The sequence below is a fragment of the Dendrobates tinctorius genome, unplaced genomic scaffold (genome assembly GCF_039654945.1).
Source record: "Dendrobates tinctorius isolate UK_male_01 unplaced genomic scaffold, ASM3965494v1 ptg000138l, whole genome shotgun sequence".
Taxonomy (NCBI): Eukaryota; Metazoa; Chordata; class Amphibia; order Anura; family Dendrobatidae; genus Dendrobates; species Dendrobates tinctorius.
Window position 1 is genome coordinate 4926179 of NW_027361806.1, and position 17000 is coordinate 4943178.

The following is a 17000-nucleotide window of genomic DNA, read 5'->3' on the forward strand; positions in this document are numbered from 1 at the left end:
TCTACTCAATACTGAGCAAATGGTCTGAATACTTATGACTATGTGATATTTCAGTTTTTCTTTTTTAATAAATTTGCAAAAATTTCTACATTTCTGTTTTTTTCAGTCTAGATGGGGTGCAGAATGTACACTAATGAGAAAAAAATGAACTTTTTTGAATTTACTAAATGGCTGCAATGAAACAAAGAGTGAAAAATTTAAAGGGGTCTGAATACTTTCCGTACCCACTGTGTATATATATATATATATAGAGAGAGAGAGAGATACAGCTCTGGAAAAAATTAAGAGACCGCCACATCAAAACCTTGTCACGGCCAGCCCATTCTCCAGACCTGAACCCCATTGAAAACCTCTGGAATGTAATCAAGAGGGTGATGGATACTCACAAGCCATCAAAGAAGAACGGCTTAATTTTTTGAGCCAAAAGCAGAGTGAAAGACTGGTGGCAAGCATGCAGGGACACATGAAAGCCTTTTTCAAAAATCACGTTTATTACACAAAATATTGATTTCTAAACTCTTCCCGAGTTAAAACATTAGTGTTGTTGTTTCTAAATGATTATGAACTTGTTTTCTTAGCATTATTGGAGGTCTGAAAACACTGGGGGGTTTTTTCTTTTTTTAGTTTTGACCATTTTTCTTTGTCAGGGAAAAAAATACAAAATTTAGTGCTTGGAAATTCGGAGACATGCCAGAAGTTTGTAGACTAAAATAATTTATATTTTACTCAAAAATATACCTATAAAGAGAGAAATTAGACAAACTGAACATTTGGAAGTGGTCTCTTAATTTTTGCCAGAGCTGTAGATATAGATAAATTGCAGCATGGGATTTTTTTTTTTAGTATGTGCTAATCACTTCTTGGATTGGTAAAAGTAGAGCTCAATGACAACATTTCTGGTCTGGTCTTCCCCGGTCTCACATTGAGCGGTGTCAGTGCTGCTGGTAACTATTTGGAGGGGCGAAGATGCCGCCGTTTTATACTCCATGAGTGGACAGTGTACATCAGACCAGCGGCGGACACAGACCAAAAATGGTCAATGTGCAAGAACGGTATGTGAACCCTCTACAGTGCAACAGTTCACCGTAAAGCACAATACCACCCCCTTTGGACGTGGTATTGGCCCCTTTATCTCTTGGGCCCCAGGTTGCACCAATGATGCGTCGGCCCCTGCATCAGACATTTTCAGCATTTGGGCTTTTTAGCAAATCCTCCTCTCTTCATGCACCTCTACCACAAAGCGTCTGACATGAAACCCAGCCGGGCACGCTCTCTGAGCCGAGAATACTAAGGCTAATCAATGTGCTATAAACAAGCTGGCAGCTGGAGGTAAACCTCATTTACCTATGTGTAAGATTTACATTATCGCTTAAACAAGCCTGTTCTAGTGACGCCAGCATCCCACGCGGCAGCGGGTGAGTTTATACTGTGCTTGCCATTTTGATATCAAGCATCTGACCACCCGCTAGATACATGATGGCGGAGGCTTTAGATTGGCGCAAGCAGAACACATCAGGGCAACGTAATTAGAAACTTTTGCGTCACTTCTCTTTATATTTTTTTCCACTGGAACTCACAAAATCATGCTGCACAATACAATGGTTCCACATTACTGGCCGCATCCGTGGCTATTGTAGGGGATTTATATTGTATTAGATGTGTAATTTCATTGGTAAGTCTATAACAGTTTGTTATTAAGAATGAATCAAGTTTTTGCTATGTAATCTGACAGCAGCATGATATAGGGGTAGAGACCCTGATTCCAGCGATGTGTCACTTACTGGGCTGCTTGTAGTAGTTTGGATAAAATCCCTGTTTTCTCTGCTGTAGAGGCAGCAGTGCTCAAATGCTGAGCTGTGTATAACCCCGCCCACACCTCTGATTAGAAGCTTCCTGGGTACTCTTTCAGCAAGATGCCAATCAGTGGTGGAGTTAAATATATCAATGGGACTTCCTGGCATGCGACATATAGTCCTGCAATGATAATCTCCTGCTGATAAAACAATGATTGTATTGAAACTATGGCACACAAACTAATAAGTGACTCATCCCTGGAATCAGAGTCTCAGTTCTTACATTATGCTGCTCTCAGATTATATAGGAAAATCCTGCTGACAGATTCACTTTAATGTTAGGCGTAGGTCAGTGCAGCTATGTGAATGACTTGTACGGTACTTCTCAATTATGTGGGAAAGTGGAAATTAATATAAACAGATATGGATTGCACTACAACTTTGTAAATTTATGTTTCTGTTCCATTACAGCCGGTTGTCATTAGTGGGGATTACGTCTATGCACAAAATGCCAAAATAGTTTTTGTATCTAAGCGTTAACATTTGCAGTTTAGAGCATTGTGCCAGTTAGTTTCACCAAAGATCATCTAATAGGTTTAGATGTTCAAACATATTACATTTATTTGGGCCAAATGTATTTATTTCCATCAAGATCAGCCCCTTACATGTTGGATTTCAACATACCTCAGCCTATGTTTCCACACCAGTTTAAAGGGAATCGATCAGTAGGATCAACCCTCCTAAACCGTCTATATGGGCATGTAGGTCATAGGAAGCTGAATACAATGATACCTTGATATCTGTGATCCGATTTTTTATTCCTGAGAAATTCACATTTTGTCTTAATATGTAAATGAACTTATTAATATCTGTGTTCCACCCGTAGAACTTAACAGCTCATTTACATATTAAGAAAAACTTGGATTTCTCTGGAATAAAACGTCGTATTTCAGATATCAAGGTATCATTTTATTCAGCTTCCTAAGACCTACATGCCTATAAAGACGACTTAGGAGGGTTGATCCTACTGACGCATTCCCTTTAAGGCTTCCAAATGGTGTCATAAAGTGATAAGGAGGTCTATCTATAGTGTGTTTCTTATAAAATTGGTGAAATGGATGGATATGGGGATTCTATGGGGATGGCCGCCACCTAATGCTACATTTATACTGCAGTAATGACCATGGCTACTCTTGTTAAAATCTATTAGACAGACTGGACAATAGCTTTAAAGGCAATTCCCTCAAACTTAGATTACTTGTAGCAGCAGGTAGGAGTTTGTGCAGCCGATGTCGGCGAGGCCGGTCTTGTATGGTCAGATGCAGTCAGTGACATTAAGAAGCTGAAGTGTTTGTGTTACACGAGCCGCAATTAACAAGGCCCTGTGAATACGGCATTTATCAGAGCCGTCCTTGTTTCTAACTAAGGAAAAGGGTATCGTGCGTCTGCTCCTGTGTGGCCTCGCACAGTCTAAACACATAGAGGTAGATTCATTAGCACAGGCATTTCATACGCCAGCCAAAAAAAACCCAAAACATTGTTTGAATAGATTGCATCAAACTTATTAAAAGACTCATGACTGATATCAAAGGACGTAAATTTGTGCCAAAACTTGCATCACTTTCTAGCTACACCCTCTGATGGTAAGAATGGTGACAAAAAGTTAGACATTTTGCATAGTTTTCGCTTTCATTTTTCTGAAAATTACGACTTTTTAAAACTCAGGTTACTCCAAAAACTGCCATAAAGTGATTACTCAATGTGACCATGGTCCTATGTGCAGCAGTGAAGGCCAATGTATGGGGCAGTATTATACACACTTGTCAATCTATTTTGGCTGTAATAGGCTCTTCTTTATTCCTTAAAAGGGTCCCTCGGCTGCTCAGTTTGTTTTACATACAGACTGAGTCTTACTCACCATCCCCAGGTCCAGTGATAAGTCTCCACCGCTGCTTCCGTTGTCTTATTGTCTATACAGCACTGATGACACGTCAACAGCCCTGCGGCCGATTAGTGAGTGCAGAAGCTTTGCCCTCGGAACCACTAACCTCAGTAACGGTCTGCAGTACTGGACCTGGGGAGTTTGAGTAAGGCATTGTTTGTTTGCTATTTAAACAAACTGCAACTGGGGAACAAGAGTTTTTCGGAAACTGGAAATACATTGATTTTTTTTTTACCTTCCATCTAAGTTTAGAAGTTATCAAGGATCACTTGTGTTTTATGATCAAAGATTGTGCGGGAATTCTGCTAATAGTCTATAAACCATCAGTAGTAAATGATGGGAGATTTAAGCTCTGAAGCATACAGAATAGTGTATGGAGAGTAGTACATGCTGTAACTCCAGATCAAAGCAGGATAAGTAACAGTGAGTGCAGCTCTGGAGTATAATACAGGATGTAACTCAGGATCAGTAATGTATGTACACAGTGACTGCACCAGCAGAATAGTGAGTGCAGCTCTAGAGTATAATACAGGAGGTAACTCAGGATCAGTAATGTAATGTATGTACACAGTGACTGCACCAGCAGAATAGTGAGTGCAGCTCTAGGGTATAATACAGGATGTAACTCAGGATCAGTAATGTAATGTATGTACACAGTGACTCCACCAGCAGAATAGTGAGTGCAGCTATGGAGTATAATACAGGATGTAACTCAGGATCAGTAATGTAATGTATGTGCACAGTGACTGCACCAGCAGAATAGTGAGTGCAGCTCTACAGTATAATACAGGATGTAACTCAGGATCAGTAATTTAATGTATGTACACAGTGACTGCACCAGCAGAATAGTGAGTGCAGCTCTGGGGTATAATACAGGATGTAACTCAGGATCAGTAATGTAATGTATGTACACAGTGACTCCACCAGCAGAATAGTGAGTGCAGCTCTGGAGTATAATACAGGATGTAACTCAGGATCAGTAGTGTAATGTATGTACACAGTGACTCCACCAGCAGAATAGTGAGTGCAGCTCTAGGGTATAATACAGGATGTAACTCAGGATCAGTAATGTAATGTATGTACACAGTGACTGCACCAGCAGAATAGTGAGTGCAGCTCTGGGGTATAATACAGGATGTAACTCAGGATCAGTAATGTATGTACACAGTGACTCCACCAGCAGAATAGTGAGTGCAGCTCTGGAGTATAATACAGGATGTAACTCAGGATCAGTAATGTAATGTATGTACACAGTGACTCCACTAGCAGAATAGTGAGTGCAGCTCTGGAGTATAATACAGGATGTAACTCAGGATCAGTAATGTAATGTATGTACACAGTGACTCCACCAGCAGAATAGTGAGTGCAGCTCTGGGGTATAATACAGGATGTAACTCAGGATCAGTAATGTAATGTATGTACACAGTGACTGCACCAGCAGAATAGTGAGTGCAGCTCTAGGGTATAATACAGGATGTAACTCAGGATCAGTAATGTAATGTATGTACACAGTGACTCCACCAGCAGAATAGTGAGTGCAGCTATGGAGTATAATACAGGATGTAACTCAGGATCAGTAATGTAATGTATGTGCACAGTGACTGCACCAGCAGAATAGTGAGTGCAGCTCTAGAGTATAATACAGGATGTAACTCAGGATCAGTAATTTAATGTATGTACACAGTGACTGCACCAGCAGAATAGTGAGTGCAGCTCTGGGGTATAATACAGGATGTAACTCAGGATCAGTAATGTAATGTATGTACACAGTGACTCCACCAGCAGAATAGTGAGTGCAGCTCTGGAGTATAATACAGGATGTAACTCAGGATCAGTAGTGTAATGTATGTACACAGTGACTCCACCAGCAGAATAGTGAGTGCAGCTCTAGGGTATAATACAGGATGTAACTCAGGATCAGTAATGTAATGTATGTACACAGTGACTGCACCAGCAGAATAGTGAGTGCAGCTCTGGGGTATAATACAGGATGTAACTCAGGATCAGTAATGTAATGTATGTACACAGTGACTCCACCAGCAGAATAGTGAGTGCAGCTCTGGAGTATAATACAGGATGTAACTCAGGATCAGTAATGTAATGTATGTACACAGTGACTCCACTAGCAGAATAGTGAGTGCAGCTCTGGAGTATAATACAGGATGTAACTCAGGATCAGTAATGTAATGTATGTACACAGTGACTCCACCAGCAGAATAGTGAGTGCAGCTCTGGGGTATAATACAGGATGTAACTCAGGATCAGTAATGTAATGTATGTACACAGTGACTGCACCAGCAGAATAGTGAGTGCAGCTCTGGAGTATAATACAGGATGTAACTCAGGATCAGTAATATAATGTATGTACACAGTGACTGCACCAGCAGAATAGTGAGTGCAGCTCTGGAGTATAATGCAGGATGTAACTCAGGATCAGTAATGTATGTACTGTATATGGTAACGCAATCTGTTCTATTCAGGTTATTGTGATAATGAACATTGCAACTATTGCAGCAAAACACAGTAATGTAAATAAAACAGCCAAACACAGATTTTCCGGCACAAAATGGGGTTTAATGGTAATCCTGTTGCAGGACTCCTCTCCAGCTGCAGTGGAATGCTCCCACCTCAGTCAGGTCAGTAATACCGCTGCGGGTGGTCTTTTGCTGGCCTGGACCAGTCTTTTCATGATATGAAATGTATTGCTGATGTGTTTGTGAGTCACATTTACGTATATGTCAGTATAGGAGCCTGGGATCAGATCATGCTTCCTATCCTCGTAACCACAAGGGTGGGAGCGGACTAAGAGTCCAGAGCGACCGCCGCTCATGGTGCAAGTAATTCAAACACTGATCAATGGCCTTAAATTATACAAGTAACCCACCCAAACCCCCAATAATAACACAGTCAAAGACAAACATATAGATAGACTGAATATTGGCCCATCTAGGTAATAGCAGCACCATCAATGCCCCAACGCTGGACGGTCGTGTTTTCTTCTCAACAAGGGAATGAACCTGCGGGAAGCAGCCGACGATATGTCCGTATGTGCATCTTCGGCATATGTATCCGTGTCCTCCGCCCGTCTCTCGGCGGCACAGTCCCATGAATAAAGTATATCTAGAAAATAATACTTTGTACATTCAAAATGTATGCGGTTCACCATTCGCACCTCCCATCCACATCCGGAGGTACGTTTGGCACAAGGGAATCTTTTACACGTTATTATCCTTTTTTTCTTGGATAAAGTTGTGTCTGCTAACTAATAAAAAAAAAAAGCAGGACAGTTCTGAGAAAACAATGTATCTGGAGGCGTCCATTGTCACGGCCTCCTCTTCCCATGGCGGCAGGGTTGTGTCACCGAGCTGTCCCAAAGAACATCAGGCCCCCTGGTGGCATGCACGCCTGTCTGTGGAGTGGGGCCCCTGCAATCAGCTCCGGGAATGGCTACTGTTCGGGTCACGCTCGTTGCTCCAGTCAGATGCCGCTGGTGAGGTCACTTATTACACGAGATTTCACCAACTTCCTTAAAAATTCCTTCTCTTTCTGAATATTATGGGTCCAAGACTGGATATAAAATAACAAAAAAAAGGATAAAAGGTGGGATGTAAAATATACAATTCTGTAATTATGACATATATAATTCTGTGATTATTCTTGGCTTTTTCTAACCACTAATGAAGAGTAGGGTAACCCTAGCTCTATCAATGACCACCCCCGTAAGATGTAGTCAGACATGGACTTGAACATGGCCACGACTGGGAAAATATAGGGTAGAATGGCACCAATGGCAGGTGCAGACATCTGTCGAATCTCTCATCCGAGAGAATTGGGTCGATTATGCAAATGACACGTTGATCAGAGGGTGAGAAGTGTGTGATCCAATTCGGATGAGGAGAAAATGAAGAAGAAAAATTCTCCATTGTGTGAGGCCATGGAAATCGGACTGCACTCAGATGTCAGCCGAGTGCAGTCTGATTTTTTGATGAACTCATTGCCTTGCATTTCTGAGTGTGATCTGAATATCAGATTAAACTCGGGGATGCAGTGATTTTTAATTTTTTTTTTCAAAACCGGACATGTGCAAGGCCCCATAGAGCAATGTTGGTCCGGTGCGATTCGAGCTTAGTTTAGTTCAGAGCACGACCCGACAAAATATTGGATCGCACTTGGAATGAAAATAAGCTTCAGGTAGATAAGTGGCCATGAAGTACATGGATGAGCCGAGCACGGTGACAGCCGCTTCTTACCTATTATCTGCTTTGCACCATAAGGGCTCATTCAGACCACGGGAAATCGCGGTCCGAGGATGGACTGCAATCCATGCACTGGCCGTGCTCTCCTAACCCGAGCTCGGCAGCCTCATATGCGTATTTGGGTCAGCAGACCCGCGGATTGCAGTCTGTGCTCGGACCAAGTTTCACAGACATCTGAATAGCCCCAAGGGGTTACACAGGGTGGGACTCCTCCATTTGTCGTCTGATCCTTGTAGGATTTATGTCATAAGTCCAATTGATAAAATGGAGGTATGAAAATCTATTATTAAAAAAAAGAAGGTGTATGTTTTGTATATTCTACCTCTTTAATGGCCGCCATCTTGATAGTCTCATAATAGTGAAGAGGAGCATTGGGAAGGTTCATGTCGTATCCGAATCCTGCTACCGCCACCTCGTCACAGTTATGTAGCGCCATGGTGATTGCCACGCTTCCGAGCGTCGGAATGTTCTAATGAGCGTAAGTGACAAGAAGAGAAAAGAAATAAATGCAGGATAAAAAGCAACGTCCAATAACAACAAGGCAAAATAAAAACCGATATTCCACAATCACAGACTTTCCATGGGATCCAATTCTAACGTTACATCCCTGATATAGTCGTGTATCCAGACAGGAGGTTGTAGAATGCTGAATTTCAAGTATTACTACTATCCCTTTAACAAGGACAACTACGATCTATAGATAGCCATCCAGCAAATCTATGCTCCTGCCTCAGCGATGCTTCCCGCAGCCGGCATACCAGTGATATAAGATATATAGAGTGTCTGACGGGACGTGCCACTGGCTACTGACATCTGTAACTGTCCATAGGATAGCAGCACTGGGACCCAATGCACAAGAAAAAAAATAACTTCTTATACCATGTGGAGCCAATATAGTCCCCGAGAACACAGCAGCTTGCAATCTGTGAATGTATCAGTTGCATCATTCGTGTAACAAAGCCTGTCCTGGCTCCTCATGTATATACCAAGGATCGCCATCCGTATGGATGGGAAGAGTTTACACCGTCATGGCCGCGGGTGGCTCATTTTCTCCTTAGCAAAACAGCCATAATATCAAACAGCGGCTGGGTTACGAGGAGAATGCCAAAAAGCATCCCGCAGCGGAAGATAAAAGAAAAGCCCAACATACCCACAATGGATTGCAAACGATCCGGAGGATAATGATATACTATTGTCATATGATATTTTCCTCTCAATACCTTGACTTGCTGAAGAAAGAAAGGTTATGCCAGATTCTTCAGTGTCTACATAGTCTTGGCCAAAACATAGCAGACTGAGCAGATGGAAACAGTAAATCAGCCGGAAGAGATTAATCGTCCATATGTCACCATGGAAGAGCTGGCAATAATCACCGCACAGGAGCTTAGGACACATAACAAACTCTCCGTCTCATTCACTCATCCCGAGAAGCAAATCCATAATCTCACTGAACGCTTCCCAGGGACATGAGACGGCAATCACCCGGCTGCCGCGGCGGTGTCGGCAGGAGATGCAATGGCCAGACGCGCTCCAGGAATGGTGCAGAAAGTATAGAAAGCGGCATCTACCGGATCATTCATGGCAGACACGCATACGTTACATTTTAAAAGAACAAGTTTATTTTTTTCTCAGAGTTGCTAACCTGTTTGTTGAGGTTTTTTTTTTAAAAAGTTTTATTAAAAAGGTGTTGCGTTACATCTTTACAGAGCAAAGCATCCAATCCCAAATTTACAACATAGGAGGTAACGGAACAATGGGGGGAAAAAGTGAGTGATTGGGGGATTATTGCAGTATGATCAACCAGCTCTAAATATACAGACTTGTCAATGGCAAAGATTGGGGAGAAGTGTCCAGTGAGTAATGATGTGGATATGTAAAGAGGGTACAAACGTCACTCCGTCCTTATCTGTGGGTACATGGGAGGAGAACCACCCTTTACTAAACAAGAGAAACAGATCCGGCTCTCCTTGTGGTGTTGAAGAGAATGATCTTTATTGGTGATGATGTTTGAGGCTGTAAATTATAACCTAGAACATTGTAATTCCTCTTCGCTAGGTCGCCTCTCAGACCCCACTTTATACCATTCTCTTACATTATCCTAGTAATTATAGATCAGTCCACTTTTATTTTGTCCCATCTGCTCTATGGCTCTTACCCACTGCTGCAGTCTAGCCAGTTTGACATATCCACATCACCAACGTTTCGGTCTACTTTATAGACCTTCATCAGTCAATTGCCACGTAGAAAAATGTATTACAAGTGAAGTGCTGTCAGGAATCGTCATGCCCACAATCCCCTGGATGAAGCGCTGTCTAGGAACATATGAGCCGTTTCCCGTAGTACTTCATTTGTAATACTGCTTTCCACGTGGCAATCTGGCTGATGAAGGTCTAAAGTAGACCGAAACATTATTTGTAGATTGCAATTTTAAAATGTGTTCTTTTCAACACCGCAAGGAGCATCGGATCCTTTTCTCTCGGGGATGTGGATATGTCAAAATGACTAGACTGGATCAGTGGGTAAGAGTCAGAGCAGATGGGACAGATTAAACGTGGCAGAGAATGGCATAAAGTGGGGTCTAAGAGGTGACCTAGCCAAGAAGAATGACAATGTTCTAGGTTTTCATTTACGGCCCAAACATCATGATTGCACTGATGCCCTATATGCTGTCATATGGATCCTGACACTCGTATTGATGAACGGAATAAAACCATGTGTTTTATCGTATATTTAGGTTTTTCTCCTAGACACTATCTATATATTGGATATAAACCCAAAGTAAAAGTTTGAGTTTTGAGAACTACCTGTAGATATGGCGTCACAACAGCGGGACCATCTTTTAGGCGAGATCATATGGGGGTCCTCAGACCTTTTTTCTTAACTTTTAAGTGAATTGTTCTTTATACAAAATATACAAAAACTGACATCAATTGTATACAAGAAAGACCAGTAAAAGGCAAAACACAGATAAGGGGGAAGCAGAATTCCCTTTGAATAACCTTACTCACTTTACTCCCCTGGGGTCAAGATCAAATCTGCTGCTCTGTCTAAAACTAAACCATAATCATTTAGCCATCATTAACGTTTGGCTATTTTCTTCCTGACTCCTTTGTTTGTCTTTGGGAAAATGCCAAACTGGGGGGGACGACCTCATAGAGCGGGTCATCAAACGTGTCACGGGACTGATCCAATCCCCACTTTATATTGGGACCTATCAAGGACAATTTGCGAATGTCTCAGGTAAGATAGAAGCATAAATCAGTACATCAAATTTATAGGATAACTAATGAATCTAAAATCGTACAGGATCTAATGGTCTATTTCCTTAAAGATGTTTTCCAAGTTCCTAAAAAAAAAATTGGCCAGAGGCAGACAATGCGATAAAATAACACAAATATCCTATAATTATCCGTTCTTTGGCCTCAGCCGCGTACGAAACGAGAATGCCGATGCCAACGACTGGCTGCAGTGGTCACACGTATAGACGGGAAGTCATCGTTGCAGCCATGTAAAAAAAAAAAAGTTCTTTCTGGGATTATTTTCTCCTTCGGTCACATCTCTGTTGGCTCTTACCCCTCTGCCCATAAGCCCGTTGTTGAATGGCAATCCGATAAAACTGAATGCAGCTTCTTGGATAAAGTATGGGTTCAGGATACGAATCTCATTTGGCTCTCGTGGTACCCGAGTGGCGACTGACTTCCAGAATCCATCTGAAGCACTCTGATAATGAGACATAAAAAGAATTCATAAACAAAAAACACATCAATGAAAACCACCATTCTTTACACTGCATGTTAGATCAAAAACTGAATGAGATATATACTTATCTAGACACTTATGGTAAAAATAAGTTTATGTATCTTGGAACCTTAAATGAGAATGTCAACAATTTAATTTGTTTGCCCTTATAATGGTACCTCATCAGCAAAATGAGCTGAGTATTACATTCCAGCTCTCTTCCATCCATCCATTTTGCATGTTTCCATGATGCACAGCTAGGTCATGTGACACCCGGTGTGACTACCAGTCCAGCACATGCTCTGCTGTGTACAGTCATGGCCAAAAGTTTTGAGAATGACACAAATATTAATTTTTACAAAGTCTACTGCTTCATTTTTTCTAATGGCAATTTGCATATACTCCAGAATGTTATAAAGAGTGATCAGCTTAACAGCAATTACTTGCAAAGTCAATATTTGCCTAGAAAATTAACTTTATCCCCCAAAACACATTTCAACATCATTTCAGCCCTGCCTTAAAAGGACCAGCTAACATTGTTTCAGTGATTGCTCCATTAACACAGGTGTGGGTGTTGATGAGGACAGGGCTGGAGATCAATCTGTCATGATTAAGTAAGAATGACACCACTGGACACTTTAAAAGGAGGCTGGTGCTTGGCACCATTGTTTCTCTTCTGTTAACCATGGTTTTCTGTAAAGAAACACGTGCAGTCATCATTGCACTGCACAAAAATGGCCTAACAGGGAAGAGTATCGCAGCTAGAAAGATTGCACCTCAGTCAACAATCTATCGCATCATCAAGAACTTCAAGGAGAGAGGTTCCCTTGTTGCCAAAAAGGCTCCAGGGCGCCCAAGAAAGTCCAGCAAGCGCCAGGACGTCTCTTAAAAGTGTTTCAGCTGCGGGATCGGGCTACCAGCAGTGCAGAGCTTGCTCAGGAATGGCAGCAGGCAGGTGTGAGTGCATCTGCACGCACTGTGAGTTGGAGACTCTTGGAGCAAGGCCTGGTCTCAAGGAGGGCAGCAAAGAAGCCACTTCTCTCCAGAAAAAACATCATGGACAGACTGATATTCTGCAAGAGGTACAGGGAGTGGACTGCTGAGGACTGGGGTAAAGTCATTTTCTCTGATGAATCCCCTTTTCGATTGTTTGGGACATCTGGAAAACGGCTTATTCGGAGAAGACCAGGTGATCGCTACCACCAGTCTTGTCTCATGCCAACTGTCAAGCATCCTGAAACCATTCATGTGTGGGGTTACTTCTCAGCCAAGGGAATGGGCTCTCTCTCAGTCTTGCCTAAAAACACAGCCATGAATAAAGAATGGTACCAGAATGTCCTCCGAGAGCAACTTCTCCCAACCGTCCAAGAGCAGTTTGGCGATCAACAATGCCTTTTTCAACATGATGGAGCACCTTGCCATAAAGCAAAGGTGATAACTAAATGGCTCAGGGAACAAAACAGAGATTTTGGGACCATGGCCTGGAAACTCCCCAGATCTTAATCCCATTGAGAACTTGTGGTCAATCATCAAGAGACGGGTGGACAAACAAAAACCTTAACATTCAGACAAAATAAAAGCATTGATTTTGCAAGAATGGACTGCTATCAGTCAGGATTTGATCCAGAAGTTGATTGAGAGCATGCCAGGGAGAATTGCTGAGGTCCTGAAGAAGAAGGGTCAACACTGCAAATATTGACTTGCTGCATTAACTCATTCTAACTGTCAATATAACCTTTTGTTACTCATAATATGATTGCAATTATATTTCTGTATGTGATAAAAACATCTGACAAACACACATAAAAACCAGAGGGCAGCAGATCATGTGAAAATATAATATTTGTGTCATTCTCAAAACTTTTGGCCATGACTGTAGACAGGAAGTCAGACTCTGATTTCCTGTGATCTACAGGATGACATCATTGCCCATCAATCCCTCCTGACGGTTCTTGGATTCCTCCATCCTCAGCTTTACTCATCCTGGTTCCTCAGTTGAAGATATCATTTCTGAATTATATAAGTCGTATAATATGAGAGACCATGCAGTGATAGACTGCAGCATTATTAAACTCTGCTGACTCGCATGGATTGTGCAAAGAATTTACACAATCTGTACGAGAGGCAGCTTTACAATTTTCCCTTTTGGCTTCTGCTTGTAAGAGTCAGCAGGGAGAAGATATGCTGAAGTTACAACAAGCAGGAGCACTGGTGACTTTATTGTAAAACTGCATCACATAGGACATGCTGAGACTGCAGTGTGAAGTTGCATCACACAGGGTAACCATGAACTGCAGTGTTGGGGTATATTCACACACTGCATTTCTGCAGCATTTTTTTGTGCGGGAAAAGAAAATCGGCGTTTTACAGCAGAATTTGATTCAAGGCTCTGATTTAAAGTAAAATTTGTCGTCCAAATGGCAAAAGTGTCAATACTGATTCACTCAGTGTCTGAGTCACTTAGTCACTGGCACAGACATGTCTCTCTGATGCTTCTCTTACATCACTCCAATCTCTGAGGCTTCCAGATCCCTCAGACTCGTACTCTGCAGAGAAAGCGGCTCCTCTCTCATGGACCTTGTGACTGTCATTGAAAGGTTCCTTATTCTTCATTGCTTTAAATTGTAAGGTTCTTTAAAAAAAACTCAGCCTGTCAAAACTATCCAATCTATTGATGAGCGAGCGTGCCTGGATAAGGTGTTATCTGATCATGCTCAGGTGCTAACCGAGTGTCTTCGGCGTGCTCGAAAAATATGTTCAAGTCCCCTCGGCTGCATGTCTCGCGGTTCGACAGACGCAACACATGCAGGGAATCCTTCATGTGTTGTGACTGTTGAACAGCCACGAGACATGCAACCGGGGACTCGAACATATTTTTCGAGCACGCCGAAGACACTCGGTCAGCACCTGAGCATGCTCAGATAACACCTTATCCCATCACGTATGCTCATCACTAATCCCATCATCTTCACCTTCCATCTTTACTTTTTCATTTCCGCCAAACTGATAAGGGAAGATTAATCAAAGGTGGATTGTATTATAAAGGAGGATCTATAAAGTGTTGCTTATAACACAGTAAACCGCTTCATCGTGTGGCGGACCACCAGAGCTCGATCGGCACTGCACCGAGATTTCTATTAGTTGCACAGACAGTGACGCTCCATTGCTTGGTGCCCTGGGTGTGGTGCACGGTGTATGCACTGGTCTGGCTTCCAGGTCAAATGGCTCTTAATGGTCCAAAAGGGATGTTTAATCAGCTATCGGGTTTTTCTACCCGAAATGCGTAAGCATTAGTTTTTTTATAAATATATGCACATTCTGCCAATTTCTTTACCTTATATAGGTAATTATAGGCTAAGTTTTAACTACCTTCCTGTGGCGTTGGAGAACATCCCCTTTTGGACCACTGGGCCAATTTTCTTGTAGTTAAAAGTAACAAATAGCAGGGTGTGTTTCATGGTCTGTAACCATGGAGACAAATAAATGAGGGGTGTAACCAGTGTGAGACATGTAATGACTGACAGTCTGCTCTCCTGATCTACATGTCTCACACTGGTAAAACCAACTCCTTTACAATAAGCTCTGGAGTCAAATTTTAAGTGAGATCTATGGCCCACCCATGGATCTTAACAACTCATGTACATGTTAAGAAAAATTCGGATTTCTCTTGAATAAGACATCAGATCGCAGATATCAAGGTATCATTTTATTCAGCTTCCGATGACCTGCATGCTCATATAGGCAGCTCAGGAGGGATGATCCTACTAAGATTCCCTTTAAAATAACTCCTAGTAGAGATCTATTATACTGTAGTTTTCACTTATGTTTCGTTTAGTGCTTCAGTATTTTCTACTCCTTTATTTTATTTTTTTTGTTCTGGCTGATGGCTGATGGCTATTTATCTCATACATCATCCATGGAAATCTGATTTCTGCCTCGTCAAAAATATTGTGTTTATCAAAACGGATGCGGCGCTGTGCAAACAGATGAAATCCTGGTAAGTGTGCGCCAAAAAAATGAGGTGTGAACGTGTCTAGTGCTTTGTAAATATCAGCAGGACACAGTCCATCTGGTCATGTGGGCCGCCACATAATACAAGGGTTTTGTGTACGGGGGTCACACACATCTGCACTTACTCTGCCATTATTATCCATGTACAAGGCGCTGGGAAACCATGAATGCGTGAGACTCGTTCACGAGAACAACTTGTGATGATTTCATTGTCGTATCATTTTCATCTTTAAAATAGAAATATTTGGACACTTGCAGCTGTTTCATATTGTCCCTAAAAGCTCAAAAACAACAAGGGGGGGTAGATTTACAGGAGCAGTTGGTTTGAAATTGACACTTTCATTTTAGAACCTTAATGTTTTCCTTTAAGGCTCAGGCTACATAGAGACAAAGAGGAAATAGCATGAAGAAATCGCCTCCCCAGCACCAGAGTATTTTCAATAGTCTGCAGACATAATGGACAGTGCATCAAGATTGCTTTTGTACTGCAAAAATGTGCAGGAGCAGTATAGTCCGAGCGTCAAACTGAGTTTGTTCAGCCTATTATTAATATGGAACTGCATCAACGGCGGAAAGAAACGACAATCAGTGATATATACTGCTGAAAAAATAAAAGGAACACAAACAGCACAATGAAGCGCCAAGTCAATCATACTTTTGTGAAATAAATCTGTCCAGTTTTGAATCAACACCGATTGTGAATCAATTTCTCCTGCTGTTCTGCAAATGGAACAGAAAACTGGTAGAAATGATAGGCAATTAGCAAGAGAACCCCTATAAAGGAGTGGTTCTGCAAGGGGTCACCACAGACCATTTCTCTGTTCTCATCCTTTTTGGCTGTTTTTTTTGGCCACTTTTGCATTTTGTCAATGCTCTCACATCTAGAAGTACAGTAGCAACCTACAGAAGTTGCTCAAGTAGTGCAGCTCACCCAGGATGGCACATCAATGCGAGCTGTGGCAAGAAGGGTAGCTGAGTCTGTCAGCACAGTTTCCAAAGTATGGAGCAGATACCAGGAGATAGGCCACTACACCAGGAGATATGGAGGGGGTTGTAGTAGGGCAACAACCCAGCAGCAAGACCGCTACTTCCTCCTTTGTGCAAAGAGAAACAGGAGGAGCAGTGCCAGAGCAGAGTTGTAGGGAGGTCATACAGGCATGTGTGCTGCTGATGAAAGCTTTCAATAGGCTGAAACGCATCAAGCTTTGTTCAATAAGAGACCCAAGGAAAAACCTGTGAGTCCCGGGATCTTCTTAATTT

General features: G+C 42.0%; 1 protein-coding gene across 5 annotated transcripts in view; it reads right to left on the bottom strand.

The window, feature by feature from the left end:
- Positions 1-6287: 6287 nt before the first annotated feature.
- The window catches only part of ST3GAL3 (ST3 beta-galactoside alpha-2,3-sialyltransferase 3), a 251348-nt gene continuing 240635 nt past the window's right edge, over positions 6288-17000 (bottom strand). For all 5 annotated transcript variants that reach the window (XM_073544500.1, XM_073544499.1, XM_073544501.1 and 2 more), the window contains 3 exons: positions 11565-11711; positions 8314-8460; positions 6288-7302 (listed from right to left, as the gene is read on the bottom strand). In XM_073544500.1, coding sequence (XP_073400601.1) covers positions 7213-7302; positions 8314-8460; positions 11565-11711 — 384 coding nt within the window. In that variant the 3' untranslated portion in view covers positions 6288-7212. The remainder of the gene's footprint in view (positions 7303-8313; positions 8461-11564; positions 11712-17000) is intronic.